Below are 15,601 nucleotides of genomic sequence, written 5' to 3'. Positions count from 1 at the left end.
TCTCTCTTCTACCAAACCCTCCAGAAACCCTCCCTTTCCCCTCTCCCTTCACTCACCTCTGCTCACTGGTGCTTCCCAGCACTGTTATGGGCTGTTCTTTCCATCTGCCTTAGGCCCAGATTCTGCCATCCTCACTCACCTGGAGTACTACTCTGCTCTGCGAATGGTCTCAGTGCAATCAATGAGACTGCTAGGAGGGAGGCAATATTCACACTCAGGAAGGGCATCAGAGGCTGTAGGGTCTTTGGAGCAGGAACTGTATCTGATTCTGTGTTTGTAAAGCACCAGGTAGGTTTACCAGTCTGTGGAAATGTTTTCAGGGATAGCTCAGTGGTTTGAGCATTGGCCTGCTAAACCCAGGGTTGTGAGCTCAATCTTTGAGGGGGCTGCTTAGGAATCTAGGGCAAAATCAGTACTCGGTCCTGCTAGACAGGGGGCTGGACTCGATGACCTTTCGGGGTCCCTTCCAGCTCTATGAGATAAGTATATCTCCATATATTATATTAACTATCATCAACGATCATGTGGAATATGAGCCTCGTGGCTTGATATTTTTAATGCTAGACAGCACAACATATCTCACAGGCTACAATGCTGCACTGACCTGGTAATAGAGTAGATCTAATAAGTCTTTTCTCAGGATTAATGCCTGACCTTCCAAGACACGCTAGGTAGGAACACACTTTGTTCTTCCACAATGAATAAGCACAGAAGCCTGGACCATGATCAAATGCAACTGAGAACAAGACTGCAGCTGAAGCCCATACACACACACACACACACACACACACACACACGTCTTTTTTATTGCAAGCACTACCACTCATTTACACACCACCCGCCTAAAACTATCTCCTTTGTGCGCTAGAATTGATCCTTGCTCTTAATTAGTGCTCTCGGTTGCAGCAAAATTTCATTTGTTTCTTCCCAACGTAGCCTGATCCATTGTCCCTCTGCCGTGACCTGTGAAAATTAGTCATTGAGCTCGGTGACAGTGGTAAGTGCAAAATGCAGCATCAAAGGGACATAATGGGGGCCTCTTAGGACGGACAAAGAAACGCCATTAATCAAGGAATGCTCCAGAGGTGCCAGCTCATTCAGACATGTGAGCTACTGCTGTTCCTAAGGTGGAGAAAGCGGCAGGAGGAGGAGGGGAGGGTGGCTTGCAGAGAGGAGCTGTCCAGCCCTAGGAAAGGAATTTCCCTGGCTCTCCAAGGAACACCAGTGCCTGTGTACAGACATGTCCTCTTCCTTGTTGTCCAAGTGACGGGGATAGAAACGATAGCCAAGTATTGCTTATTCCTGGCGCACAGAGTGGCTGAGGTAACTGTCCCCTCCAGACTTTGCTCGTATATGGTACCTTTCCCCTAAGCATCTCAAAATGATTTACAGAAATGGTCAATGTGTTAGTTCTTCCCCCCCCCCACCCCCGCCGCCACCATTTTATAGGTGGGGAAACTGAGGCACAGAACGGCCACATGACTTCCCCAAGCTCACCCAGCAAGTAACTTGCAGAGCTGCAGCCCATGCAGATTTTGCATCTGTGGATCTGATGTGAACAGGGGATCAGGAGAGGCGAAGACAGGACATGTGGAGGTGGCACTATCGTAAGATTTCACAGTCAGCAAACTTCCCATTCTCCCTTGTGTGTTTCAATGTATACATCAGTTCCCCTTTCCTTTTCCATGGCCCCTACACCACCAACACCCCCAGCCACTGCATGGTACATAGGGCATCAAGGCAGACACAGAAAACATCACAGAAATGGGACACCATGGGATCATGTGGACTGAAGAGACTTTCCCACATCAAGTAGGTACCAGCATCCCTTCCGTGGGCACTGGAGGGTGGCCTGAGGGAAGGAGCCAGCCACTCAGTGCATTGTGTGTTCCCAGGAAAAATGGGCTTCACTTCCACAGCAAATCACGGGTTCATTCAGCAGCTTTCTGCACTGAAACCCCTCCCAGGGACGAGCGGCGGGGGGCACCTGCAAGCAACCCGGGTGTGAAAGCCATAGGAGCATGGCATGTCTATTCACTGCGCCACCAGAGATGGGAGAGGGCAGGGGCAAACATCACCCAGCCAAGCCATCCACAGGACTTGGGCTCAAACGTTTCCTTCACGTAGATGTCAGCCCTGTCTTTACCTCTCCACCCATCTCAGCTTGGCAGTGGGCTGATGCGGTGGAACAGAAGCAGCGCAGATGAAATGTACGAGAGATCCATTTTCACTTGCTGCTGGTTTGGAGAGAGAAAGGCAGCTTTATGCTTAGAAAACTGCTCGAAGTGATGTGGAGAGCAAAGAGATTTCGAACCTTTTTACAGACGGAAACACACAGAGAGGCAGCTTTAAACCCTCTCCTGAGAACCCGCGTCATTAAACAGTCACTCAGATTCTGCAAATCCCAGCCGACTCTCACTTTCACCGTCCTGCATTCAGAGCCCCACAATAAAGAACAATGAGGGAGAGAAAAGGCCGAGGAGCTTTAAGTTGCATTCAGGAGGCCATCTGGCCTGGCAGTCACAGCCAAGGCTGGGAACCGGGAGGGTCCTGGGTTCAGATTTAATCCGAGCCACTTATGGAATGACCTTCGGCGAATCGTTTGACCTCCTTTTGCCTCAGTCAACCCAACTGTAAAATTGGGTTTAAAGCAGGAACCTGCTGGAAAACCATGTGCCGGATCTGGAGGGAGCGGGAGCATATCCCATGCCCAGAAAGGGGACCAACCTGGAGATGTCGGTATACAATGGAAGAAAAGAGATCATGCAACAGTCCCTTCCCCCCACCCATTGACCTTTAGGGCCACATCCCCATTCCAGCGCAGGCTAGCACCTGTGCTCACAGCACGGCTCACCAGTCTGGCAGCACACTCTCTCCTAATGAAACCTGTTGCTTATCTTCAGCCAGCATGTGAGTGAGTTCTCCGTCTCCTCGCTCACTGTATCACTCTGAAGCTTTTCTGCATTCTCTTGCCCTGGAGCGCAGAGGGGCCGGCAGTCCTGGGTTCTATTCCCAGCCTCCCACTTGCTCCTTTCACAGGGCCACGTGAAGATTAATAAAGTACTGTGGGACCCTGATTTCAGAGTGCAAAGTAGTATCGTTATGGGTCCATTTTTCCCAAGCACCTAAGTGACTTAGCAGCCAAAGTCTCATGGGTGCCTAAGTCACTTAGGAGCTGTTGACATATTTTGCACATAACAGAAAAGGGTTTAAAACCCTACCCCAGGGCTGTCACTCCCCGGGAGGGAGCTGTAACTGCAGCAGGCAGGTTAAAGTGCAGAATCCATCACCCTGCTGGATTTCAGAAATTAAACATCTTTTCAAACATCTTTTATTTCCTTTCCTTCTTGTGGCCATTATCAGTAACCACAGGTCAAGTCCAGGATTAGCAAAATACAATGTATCAAGCCAGGCACCGGCATTTTTTAAGTTACAAAGAATCACTAGTTACCCATCAGACCAACAGTATTGATTTCCTGGGCTGAATGGCTCCAGAAAGTTAATTCCTACTCACAGTCTTTCCAGTAAATGTTGGCCAAAAAAGCAGAAGCGTTTCTCTCACCTAGTCTTTGTAGCCACCTCTCTTCTTCGGCTTTGGAAACTATTTGCATGCTGATAGGCTTGCAAAAAAGTTTTAATGGCATCTCTAGATCCCAGCCAAAATAAATTCCCAGTGAATCATGTTACCTAATTCTTTGCTCTTTTGTAACGCCTTCTGGTCAGGTTCTCAGAGCACTTGAGGTTTGCAGTCTGGGAGATTCCTGGCAATAAATGTTGATTCCAAGCTCTAAGGTTCCAAATTAGGATAGAAGTTATAGAGGCATTATTGGGATTCCTGGACAACAGGTCACAGCTACTTGTGTTCCCCCTGTTGGCGCAAGATAAAGCAGCCTGCATTCACCGTGTTTCCTGCCACTTCAGTAGTGAGATTTCAAGCTGTCAAAATAAGACATCACAACAAACGTCTGCAACTCAGGCGATCAACCCGCGCTCCAGGGCTGCATCCCTGAAATCCCAGTCCTCAGGATGATGGAGAAGTCTACACTAGAGCATTCCTGGGCTTTTCCTGGGCTCCTTTCTCCTTCTCTAGTCACTACTGATGGCTTCATCTGCTATTAAATAGTTTCAGGCAACTTGATGTCTTAGAAAATGGCATCCCGTCTCCCAGAACAGTGGTCCTCAACCAGGGGTATCCTGAAGGTACGCAGAGATCTACCAGGGGATACTCAACTCACCTAGATCAGTGTTTCTCAACCTGAGGGTTGCAGCCCCCGGGGAGTGGCAGGGGTCACGGAAGGGGTTTAGGGATTTCGCAAGTGCAGGGCTGGCAAGCAGGCAGTTGCCTAGGGACCCACGCCACAGGGAGCCCTGCGAAGCTAAGTTACATGCTTCAGCACCGCTGCCTGGGGCTCAGGCTTCAGACAAGGCTCAAGTGAAAAACAGGTTCAAGTATCACACTGAAAAGTAAGTACAATATTTATATTCCAACTGGTTTATTTAATAATTCTATGGTAAAAATGAGAACGTCAGCACTTTTTCAGTAACGGTGAGCCGTGACACGTTCGTATGTTTATGTCTGATTTTGGAAGCGTGTAGTTTTTAAGTGAGGTGAAACTTGGGGTATGCAAGACAAATCAGACTCCTGGAAGGGGGACAGTAGCCCGGAAAGGTTGAGAACCACTGTCCCAGTCGATGAAAATGAAAATTTACTGGCTCCACACCATAGAATCCCTGCAGTCATCTGAAGGAACTCCGGTACCCCACTCTTGCCAAGTACAACGGCCACCATCTTGGCGGGCACACTGGCAAAATAACGCAGGGACAGAACAGAGATTTTTAACGCACAAGTAAACAAAACCGAAACACCAAGAGCTTGATCAGCAGCTGATGTAAATCAGCATTGCTCCATTGCCTTCAGTGGAGCCCCCAGTTTCACCAGTTTACACCGGTTGAGGATGTAGACTTTTTTTTTGTTTGTTTTAAAGCCACCTTCAAATTGCTCTGGTTATGTCTCAAAATCAGTTATTTAGGGCCTGCTGACCTTAGAGATGTCAAAACTTCCTCAGCTTTGCTACAAAGGTTAAATGAGACAAATAACTCAACAGTGCTACCATTAATGAAACTCCTCTGATATATTTCCCTGGAGCCTTCTTTAAACGACTAAGTGCTATTACTGCCTGAAGAGCAAACGCTCCTATAAGCGAGAAAACATTGCTGTGACCACGGCTTGGCTTAGCTCCATTACCAGCATTACAGAGAAGAGTGAGATTACATTGAAATGAACATCACACTGCTGCAAACCAGCACCCTTTAAAAGAAAGGTGAAACAAGCACCAAATTTCAAGCTTTCAAAGGCAACTTAGGCACACTCTGAAATTCAATGGGAGATGGGTGACTAACTCTTTTAAATCGGCAAATCTACTAAAAATCCAAGCCACTTGTCCCAGTTTTCCTTGGACAATTCTGTTTCTTTCATGTGGTTTTGCTGGGTCACAAGAACTTTACAGGACCCCTGAAATGTTCTTGTTTTTTCATTTCAACCAATCAAACCATTTGGCTGATTTTATAACTAAAATGTTGTTTGTTGTTTCCCCCCGCCCCCAAGACATATTGCTACAGCAAGTAGAATCTGCTCAGGGTTTACCAAGAACAATCCAGTCCAGCTGAATGGGGGTTCCGCATGATGCACAATATTTGGACTGAGAATAGTCGGAGGAGCACAGACATTATCAAAGCAGTTCTTTTGCTCAGAGTGACACTATTCAACGTCTCAGATCAAAGCTCATTCAGACCCAGATCCACAAAGATATTAGGTGCTTAACGCCCACTGAAATCAATGGAAGCTGGAAGCCTACCTACTTTGGAAAAAGTCCTCCACCAGAAGTAATCTGCCCATGTCCCTCTTGAGCCAGATGTTGGCTCTGGCGACACCAGCGTATATATTTTTAAGTGCATTTTTGTCTTGTGCAAATATTTCATGACCCTAAAAAATGTCACCACAAAAGAACCCCAAGTTTTTAATTTTGGAAATGTGGTGACCCGATCTCCACTTTCCACCCAAAGGGCTCTCCGGCTTCTCGACAAGAAGAACAACAAACCAGGTAGGTGGGTCTAAGGTTTGATTAGGAAGTTCTGGTGAGTGGTTTGCAACTTGCATCCAAATCCAAATGGTGGCACTGCCCAGGAAACACCTTCGTGACAACATTGGGACCACCTTATTTCAGCCTTAATTTAAAATGCTAACTTCATAATGAGTGGAACAAAACTGTGTAAAAACATTTCCCACTATGATCCTGGTCTGATCCTCCCAATATGGCCTGCTTTTGTAATCACACCCCTTTGTGATCTCACTCTAATGCCTTGTATTGTGACCCATAAAATAATCAGCCCTCTTTGTCTCTACTTAATCCTTTTAGACTTCCTTCTTGCCTCTTCCCTCCTATCAATTCTCCCATTATTTGAGCTCAACCAGCTCGTCCCCCATCCCACAGCTCAAACGGGGCTGCAGTTTCAATATACTGAATGCCTTCTACGCAGAGGAGTTGAAATGATGAGAAGATCTTTGCTGTTTTTAAAGAAAAAAAAAAGCACTCAACCTTCTTCGCCGGGCAAATAGCTTAGGCAAAAGGACTCACAGGCATGTGGGAACAGCAGGGTTTTTTGCAAGTGACCTTGAGACCCTCACCCTTTAGGTCGCAGAGGCTAGCAGGGAAGGAGTGTTGGCCTCGGGGTTCACTAGAGAAGTTGGTGCTGTTGTCTGTAATGTCAGTCTCCAAAGGATCGATGCAGAGGACAGAAGTCACATCTGCCTTGCTCCCAATATCAACACTCCCCTCCTGCCAGCAGGGGAAGTGCTAAGTACACACAGGCACAGTGGGATGGAAGCAAGTGGCCGGGGATTTGCTGAAATAAGGGAAACGAGGTGGGGGCTTACAGCGCTGGTAACTGAGGTCCCTCTGGACAACAGATGATGGCGGGGGACTCTTGTGTGGCAGGTACAGCCCTCTGCAGAGCCATTGTGGGGTGCCAACCTAGACCAACGCCTCAGGCCAACACATCTCGCCTGGCTTCGGGAAACCCACTTGGCATCCAGCAATGCGACTGTCTTTTTTAATGCGATCAGATCAAACTGTGCAACTTGCCAGCATCAGGCCAGATGTGTGCAGCAGCTGACCCAGCATCCACTAGGACAGTGGTTTCCAATTAGCGATAATTGCTTGTTATTGAGTGATATAATCAATGGGTCCTATTCCACGGGCCAGGCTGTGATTTATGATGATGCAGTGCAGCTCCATCAAACTATAGTGTGGGTGGAAAGGCTGCAAATTCTGCAAGAGGACACAGGGCTGCCAGATAAGCCCTAGATAAACAAAGGGCAGTGATAGCCAGGAACATGGCTGCATTACATTCTGTAGTGCTCTTCTCCTGAAGGAGGCCTGGAGAGTGGCATAACACCAGCATGCATGGCATAAACCCAATAGAATGGAAATATTACTCACTTCTTTCACATTAAACTCATCCTGTGTTTATTTGGGACTAGGCTGTGAGACCTGAATTACAAGAGCATAAGGGCTCCTAACCCATTCCTTCCTCCCCTCCAGATCTTAGACCAATTCCTTCCTCCCCTCCAGATCTTAGACCGATTCCTTCCTCCCTTCCAGATCTTAGACCGATTCCTTCATCCCTTCCAGATCTTAGACCCATTCCTTCCTCCCCTCCATATCTTAGAACGATTCCTTCATCCCTTCCAGATCTTAGACCCATTCCTTCATCCCTTCCAGATCTTAGATCCATTTATCTTCCCTCACCTGAGCAGGTAGGTGGGAGTAAACAGAGAGTGGAAGGAGTCTGAGTTCCACCAATCCGTACGCCTGCATGCCACTGGGAGAAGCCAGCAGAAGGTGCTATTCCGCTGGAAGGAGAAGGAGGCAGGGAGGGATTTGTGCCTCCGAGAGGGTAGTGTTGATATGCTACAGTTTATGGACTAGCGCTCGCTCAGGGCTGTGCCTATAGACACAATCAAGCCCTTTGCATCTGTTTTATCCACCAAAAGGGGAATGTAAAACAAAAACAAAACATCACACCTTTTCATTATTAATACCTAGTGATTATATGGCATTTCCATCCACTGATCTCAAAGAGCTTTACCAAGAAGGTCAGACTCATCATCCCCATTTTACAGATGGGGGAAACCGAGGCACAAAGAAGGGAAGTGGCTTGCTCAAGGTTACCCAGGAGTTCAGTGTCAGAACCAGGAACTGATCCCTCAGTCTCCTGACTCCCAGACCGGTGGCCTGCCCACTGAATGATGCTACTATAGTTAAGCACAACATCTGCAGGCCAGGAGAGAAAAAGAGAACTAGTGTGAAACGAGCAATAAAATGCCTCATCAAAGTGCCTCTAATCAGCTTTTCCGGGGGCAAATTGAAGATCTTTAATGCTGTCCTGTTAAACGAGGATCCCTCTTTCTTCCCCCTGCCCACGAATCTCTGCAAGCCAGAGCCAGACCTACCCAGATACATTCACACATCCTCCCTGATCTTTCCCTCAGGAGAACTGTGGATACACGAAACTGATTTTAAGTAAGGAAGCTAAGAGTTATGAGTAAATAAGTTATGAAACTGTTCTGTTATCTTTAGAAAAAAAATATCTGTATTCAATAACAATCAGATGATAAAAGAGCATGCCGTATGCTGCGACCTTTCAAACCCACTCACTGGAGTTGGACAAACGAACAAAAAACAACTGGAAAGTTCTGATCAACGACAGGCAAAGAAGTTTGCTAGATGCAGGTACAAATATCAAAGGTCTTTGTTCGGTTTAATTACTACTGTATGATTAATTACTGTATGAAAATACTATTAGCACATGTTCTGAAAATCCACATAACAGAACAAGCCAATTTCCATCCATGCAATACTACTATATAGCAACAGAAGTACCCTTATGAAGCCTAGGTTTTATTAATGAGACTACATAGCAATCATATACCATTTAACTAATTAAATTTGATAACCCTGTCCCTAGGAGGTCAAAAAGTGCAGTTTAGCCCCATTTTACAGATCGGGAAACTGAGGCAGAGAAATGACATGACTTGCCCAAGGCTGCAGGAAAAATCAGTGCCAGAGCTGGGATTTGGAGTCTTGGTTGATTCAGGAATGTCTGGCCCCCACTTCTATGCTCAGATCATGTTTCTCTATATTAAAATTCCCCAAATCATTGCATCTCTGAGGTGTCTAAATATTGCCAAATCTGAGACTTTATTGCAAAGCTCGGGTAATTTACCTTCCTTGAGATATACGGCATAACCTTTCATTTCAGTGCCAATAATCTATGAGGAGTTCGAATCTGAGCATTCATACCATGAGGGCCCTGTATTATATGTACATCATCTGTGATCAGCCTGGTTTTCCAGTTAAATTTTACCCAATATCAATGTGTTGAAATGAACCTGAAACATTAAAAAAATATGTGATATCCAACAACACTTCCTGAATGCAAACATGGACGCTCCACAGAGCCAAGAAGACTATAGGCCAAGGAACAATACAACGCCGGAGTCTGTAATGATGATATGAGACAAACGGCATCCCTTTGAACAGAGTGAAACATATAGCAGAGCTCTCTGAGGGCTCTGCTTTATCAGATTCCTTTTACTTCTCAGTAGCGCAGCCTTGATCAACTTGCATGATTTTTTTTTATTTCTCCTTCACTTTTCTGCCCAGCTGTCAATACCAAGCGAAGGGCATATCTGCACGGGGAGCAGGATTTAGCCCATAGACATTTTAACTCTTTCAGAAAGGGTTTATACAACACATATTTTCTTCCTTAAAGCAAACCAGTGCCCAAGCTATTCAAGGCTCCCAGGATTATAAGTGCTCATTACCAGGTAATGTAACTGGAATTTCTGTGCTTAGTGCGCGAGGTGGGCTCCTCAAGGCAAGGACCATCTTTTTGGCATGTGTTTGTACAGCACCTAGCACAACGGAACCCTGATCCACGACTGGGACCCGTAGGTGCTACCATGGGACAAATAATAAATAACCAGTGGCCCTGGCAGTGTGGAAGTCCAGTGCAAGAGATGGCAAACCAATTTCCACCTGTTAGAAACATTGCTTCTAAATAGAGCTGGGCAAAATTTTTCCACCCTAAACCTTTTTTCAGCAAAAGATGCAGATTCAGGGACACCAAACCGTAGCATGAATTCATGCCAATTTCACCTGTTTCGGTCAAAAAAAACTCAAACCTAATAAAAATTCTGAAAACAATAGAAACAGTTCTCTTTTGATACCCAGCTGACTGAGGTGCCAGTCTACAGTCTAACGAAGAAGCAAGATGGGTGGTGAACCTTTGGGGCCTGGGAGAACAGCCATCATCTTGATCGTCAGAGAGGATTGAACCCAGGACCTAAAGAATAAGCCACCGAACTAAGTGTCTAGCGGGCACTTGCAGCAGATTCATATTTTCTATGGATCAGCAACACACACTGAACAGTGGGTTACACTGGCCCAAGTACACGTGCTCAGCCCCATCCAACACAATGCCCTGCAGATGACTCCTGTTACTGGCGGGATCTCACTGCACGGGTGGGGCGAAGACAGTATAGTCTGTACAGGGTTAATGGCGCATGGGAAAAAATTATGACAGCTCCAAGCCCAAAGCCAGAATAGGGCCCAGAGTATTTTCAACGTGATTCTCTTCCATTTTGATTTAAGCTAAAATCTAGTTACCAAAGGAAATGCTATTCAGGAACATGCAGCTCTTCACATCCATATTGACACCGTAGCCTAGAGAGCTACGTTTATTGTTTATTGACCGGCAGCTATCCTCTGGCTCTTACATCTCCCACTTACAGGTCCAGGAAGTCTGACATTGTACTCCTGTGTCAGCCATCTCCCAGCTCAGAAGTGACAAAACTGGTCACCAAAAACACTCTGAGGCTTGTCCTCTGGAGACTGACAGGTTATAGATCTGACTGCTTACCTGCACAGACCCAAACCCTTTGCCTCCTCGATACTGTCATTACTCACACCACTAAACAGCGAGGTTGGCTGATGGCCTCTCCGTACACTCAGGAACGGTTGACGGCAGGGCGTTGCCTTTAAGGGCAGTCAGCGAGCCAAAGCCCTCCAGCAGGAAAGGAAGGGTTTTAAGTGGTTTCGGTGGCAATAAGTATAACCAGGGAAGTTTCACACCCTTACAGAGGATGTTGCCTGGGCTTTTTTGCCCCTTCCATCGGATGGTCTCAAAATAAATTACAAAGGCAATGGAAGCGTTTTTACGGGACTACTCCAAGGGTGAGCAAAACATGTTCTCTTAAAGGAGTTGGGGCCTTTTCATAAAGGTGGCCCAGAATTTTTACATGAAGGACCTCAGCCTGGTGATAGCCAAGGTGGGAATGGGGTATCTCCTTACTCGAACGGTACATAAAGTACATGCCTAGATATAACCACCAGATCTGGTTGAATGCAAAAAGGACACCCTAGTGGACCTCAGGCAGCCTGCAGATAGCCTACAGGCAAAAGGACATACTCTCCGTGCAAGGCACACACAGAGAAACCACCACTCAGGGGGTCATTAGCTGCTGCTGTTATCTGGACAAGGCTCACACTCATGACCAAACCAGCAATCAAAAACCCAAGCAGGCTACATTTAGGAAAGCACCAGCAGAGCGCATGCCACTCAAGAAAGAATTAACCTCATGAACAGCATTTCCAAATACAATGGGATAAATAAGAGAGCAGCAGACTGCAGGCACAGGCAGGCCACGGAATCACAATTGTGTCCTGCTCGGTATTTTTTTCCCTTTCTTCCTTTTTTTTTAATTTCATTCACTCTTTGACATTTTCATTTTTCCCCCCCACAGGCTCCTACAACAGACAATCTGTCTTGTGTTGTTAGCCTTGCCCCCAAAGGCAATGCCAAGGAGTAAATAAGACTTGCTGCTTCCATGCCGCCTGCCTTAAATAACAAAGAAACTGTGACCTTCAAAAGGTCTTTGCCTACTGTTGGAAAAGTGATGCCTTATGAATGGTACCTAGCAGCGGCGAGAGGCAAAGAGGTTTCAAAACACAGCACAGAAGAGACATGAGTGATGGAGTATTCGCTGTGTGACTGACTGTGACTCACTCCTTTGGGACAGGGGATTTACTACCATGAGGTCTCTTTATTTTTCTCCTCCTTAAGCAAGGGCTGATTAGCTCTCCTTTTACAGGAGTACAATTATTCCGGAGATTAGATCACAGCGATAGCCCACATCTGCTCCCGACTCGTCTTTTTCTCTCACTCCTTTAATCCTTTCCTCAACCCCCATTCAATTTTCCAGACAGAAGCCTGCCAATGGCTTGGTTCTTACTGTTTAGCAATCCCGTCCATATATGAACTTTCACCTTTCCAGCCCTGCATGTAAGATCTATAGGAAGAGGGGCCCGGACGCTCTTGCGTCAGTTCTGAAAGCATGCCCAAATCACACCTCTGTGCACCAGATACAGGGAGGGCAGGCAGGGAGCAAATGTAAGTGGCAGCTGGGCTCCCAAAATCCATTAGTTCTGGGACAGAATGGCAGCACATGTACCGGTCTGTCTCAGATCTATAATCAAGTCGTGACACCCACTTGGCGTTCATATCATCTAGGTCAGTGTTTCCCAAACTTGGGATGCCGCTTGTGTAGGGAAAGCCCCTGGTGGGCCGGGCCGGTTTGTTTACCTGCTGCGTCCGCAGGTCCGGCCGATCGCGGCTCCCACTGGCTGTGGTTCACCGCTCCAGGCCAATGGGAGCTGCGGGAAGCGGTGCGGGCCGAGGGACGTACTGGCCGCTGCTTCCAGCAGCTCCCATTAGCCTGGAGCAGCGAACCGCAGCCAGTGGGAGCCGCGATCGGCCGAACCTGCGGACGCGGCAGGTAAACAAACTGGCCTGGCCCGCCAGGGGCTTTCCCTGCACAAGTGGCGTCCCAAGTTTGGGAAACACTGTGCTAGATCCTTGTAGACTTACTGCTCTACCTCCAGCCAGCCAATACAACTAATTTGCATCCTTGAATGCTACCAGGGAATGAACATTTCTAATTAAAAAACAAAACCATCCTTGGCTGGAATTTGGAGGCACGGATAGGGCGAGCGCAGTACTTACTAGCTGCTTGAATCTTCGCCTTGCGGCTGACCACCAGCCCAAAGCGGTTTTGAGCCATGCAGTCGTATTCACCTTCATCAGACGACCCATCCCCCCTGACTTTCTGGAAGCGGGAGACGTACAGCGATCCATTGGCCAGCACGAAGGTGTTCTCATTCTCCACGATCATCGCCCCGTTCTTCCGCCACGTAATGGTGATGGGCGGGATTCCCTCCACCTGGCAGTACAGCACCAGCGGCCGCTCCTGCACTGCTATGTCATCGCTGGGCTCCACAGCGAAGGCCAGCTCGGTGGAATGACCAAAATCTAGAAGATGGGGGAAAGGGGAACAAACAAAGTTTGTTTAATCCACAAGAAGCATCCAGAGTTAAAGCTTTGACTAAGACCAGGGATTCGCGAAACCAGTCTAGAAACAACAGGTTGCTGTATGTGTCTGGGCCATAAGTACCTTTCCCAAGAAACAGGCAGAAGCACTTGTGCACAAGCTGCTTGGTCAAGAAGACTGGAAAGGGACCACTCCAGCAAGGAATAGTTAGTTGCTCCTGGCGCCCTGAGGCGCACCTGGGAAGAGCTGTGCCTCCAGGAGCATGCACATTCCAACAAGGAGTCTGTGGTTTCATTTGAATCAGCATGGAGCTGGCCAGGGGAATACAATAAGGAGCAGCTGCAGGCAGCATTGTTCAAAGATGCCCGAAGGGAACTGGGCATCCAAATCCTTGAGGCGTCTTAGGAAATCTCAGCCATACTATACCCACTTCAAGACTATTACCTGAGCCCTGACTGCTGGGGCAATGTCTGTAAAAGGAGGATTCGTTCAAACAACGGGCATCTGTTACTTTAGAACAGCCACTCTACACCTCATGACCCTAGGTGACAACAGAAAAAAAAGCTTCAGCCGCTCCTCTAAGCATACAGAAAGATATGGTGGCCATGGCCCCCTGACTTATCACGACACCCCCTCAGGGGTCACGACCCTCAAGGTCTTTGCAACTTATTGTTTCCAGGAAGCTAGTGGTGCCTTCTGAGGGAAGCCCCTTATTCGGCAGAGTTGGGCAGCTGTTTACTTTTACCGCCTAGTGTATCTTATGCTGTAGCAGTCACGTGATGTCATGATTACATTCTTAATGAACAGTCAATTAGGCACAGTAATATTAACTCACAATCTTATAGAGCAGAAACACAAAACATCTCCTGCAAGCCCATTACACTAACTGACGTCTTTAGAACATCGGTTAACATAGAATTTCTAACACTAAGCAAACCCACACTTCACACCACAAAGCTACATACTAATTTTCTCCTTTTCCCAACAGAATGTCTAAACACTATGTCCTTTGTATTTTATGCTCCATTTAGTCCAGCATACCTTTTTAGGCTATAATTTGCAATGCAGTCGTGATTACAGACTTGAAGGAAAGGTGAAAACAGGCCAGCACTTTTAAGAATAGTGCAGAGTAAGTGTTTACATGCAGACCTGAAATGTAAAAGGGGACCAAAGAACAGCTGTCCTAATATAAATATTAGAAGCATGTAAACACTATGGATGGAGAATTTATTAGGGTGGTTAAGAGGAAGGATCACTAGAGGTACTGTCAGGACACTGAGAAAAGGAAAATGTAAGCTGAGTATTAGGAAAGTCTTCCCAACAATTATGTTTTACAAGTCTCCCAAGGGTTGTGGTGGAAGCCTCGTCATGTGGGGCATTCACCAGATGCTGCTTTCAAACATGAGGAGATCAGAGAATCATAGAAGATTAGGGTTGGAAGAGACCTCAGGAGGTCATCTAGTCCAACCCCCAGCTCAAAGCAGCACTTGCCCCAACTAAATCAAATAGATATGCAGTTGAACACAATCCTGCAGTTCCAGGAAGGGACCAGATCTTCAAACATGCCTCTTCCTTCTGCAATTTCTACAGTTCTCTGAAAAAAAATGCTACTTGCTGCAGACTGCGTGTGCAATAGAACTGGAACTCACCAATTTGCAGAACGAGTATGAGTGTCATGTCTTGCTGATACTCAGTGGAAAAGTTCTCTGCTACATATTCCAGAAACAACAGCACCGAATTTCCTTTCTATACACCTCGAGTCTCATCTTACTCCCTCTGATGTCAACGGGGGGCTTGGATTTTAAATGGTCCTGTCTGGAAAAACTAGTGTAACTGAGCAAAACAGCAATATTGATGCCTTTCTCCATGGTACGTATCAGTATCTCTTCACCTCTTTATATCCTAGGAGCACAGGAAAGGTTTCCAGTTTAAATTAATGGGTGTAGCCATCAGTTAATCAGCAATGTCCTCAACAGATAGAATCAGCAAAGAACACAGCGGGCTCAATCCTGCATCCACAGAAATCAACAGCAAAACTCTCCCACTGATTTGCAGGGAGGAGGAGAAAAAGGCAGCAGGGCAGTGGCGGTTAAAGTTCCTTTCATGTTACCCTGCCCATATGTCTCAACCCTGCCCTGGAAAGTCCACTTG

The 15,601-nt window shown here is 46.8% G+C and overlaps 1 protein-coding gene across 1 annotated transcript in view; it reads right to left on the bottom strand.

Annotated features, from left to right (window-relative positions):
- The window catches only part of IGDCC3 (immunoglobulin superfamily DCC subclass member 3), a 182,390-nt gene that overhangs the window by 151,463 nt on the left and 15,326 nt on the right, over positions 1-15,601 (bottom strand). Inside the window, exon 2 of the mRNA XM_054042149.1 lies at positions 13,126-13,431. Within this exon, the coding sequence (XP_053898124.1) occupies positions 13,126-13,431 (306 nt within the window). The remainder of the gene's footprint in view (positions 1-13,125; positions 13,432-15,601) is intronic.

This window comes from Malaclemys terrapin, chromosome 10 (assembly GCF_027887155.1).
Source record: "Malaclemys terrapin pileata isolate rMalTer1 chromosome 10, rMalTer1.hap1, whole genome shotgun sequence".
Classification (NCBI taxonomy): domain Eukaryota; kingdom Metazoa; phylum Chordata; order Testudines; family Emydidae; genus Malaclemys; species Malaclemys terrapin.
The sequence above is the reverse complement of the archived record's forward strand: the minus strand, read 5'-3'. Positions and strand labels throughout refer to the sequence as shown.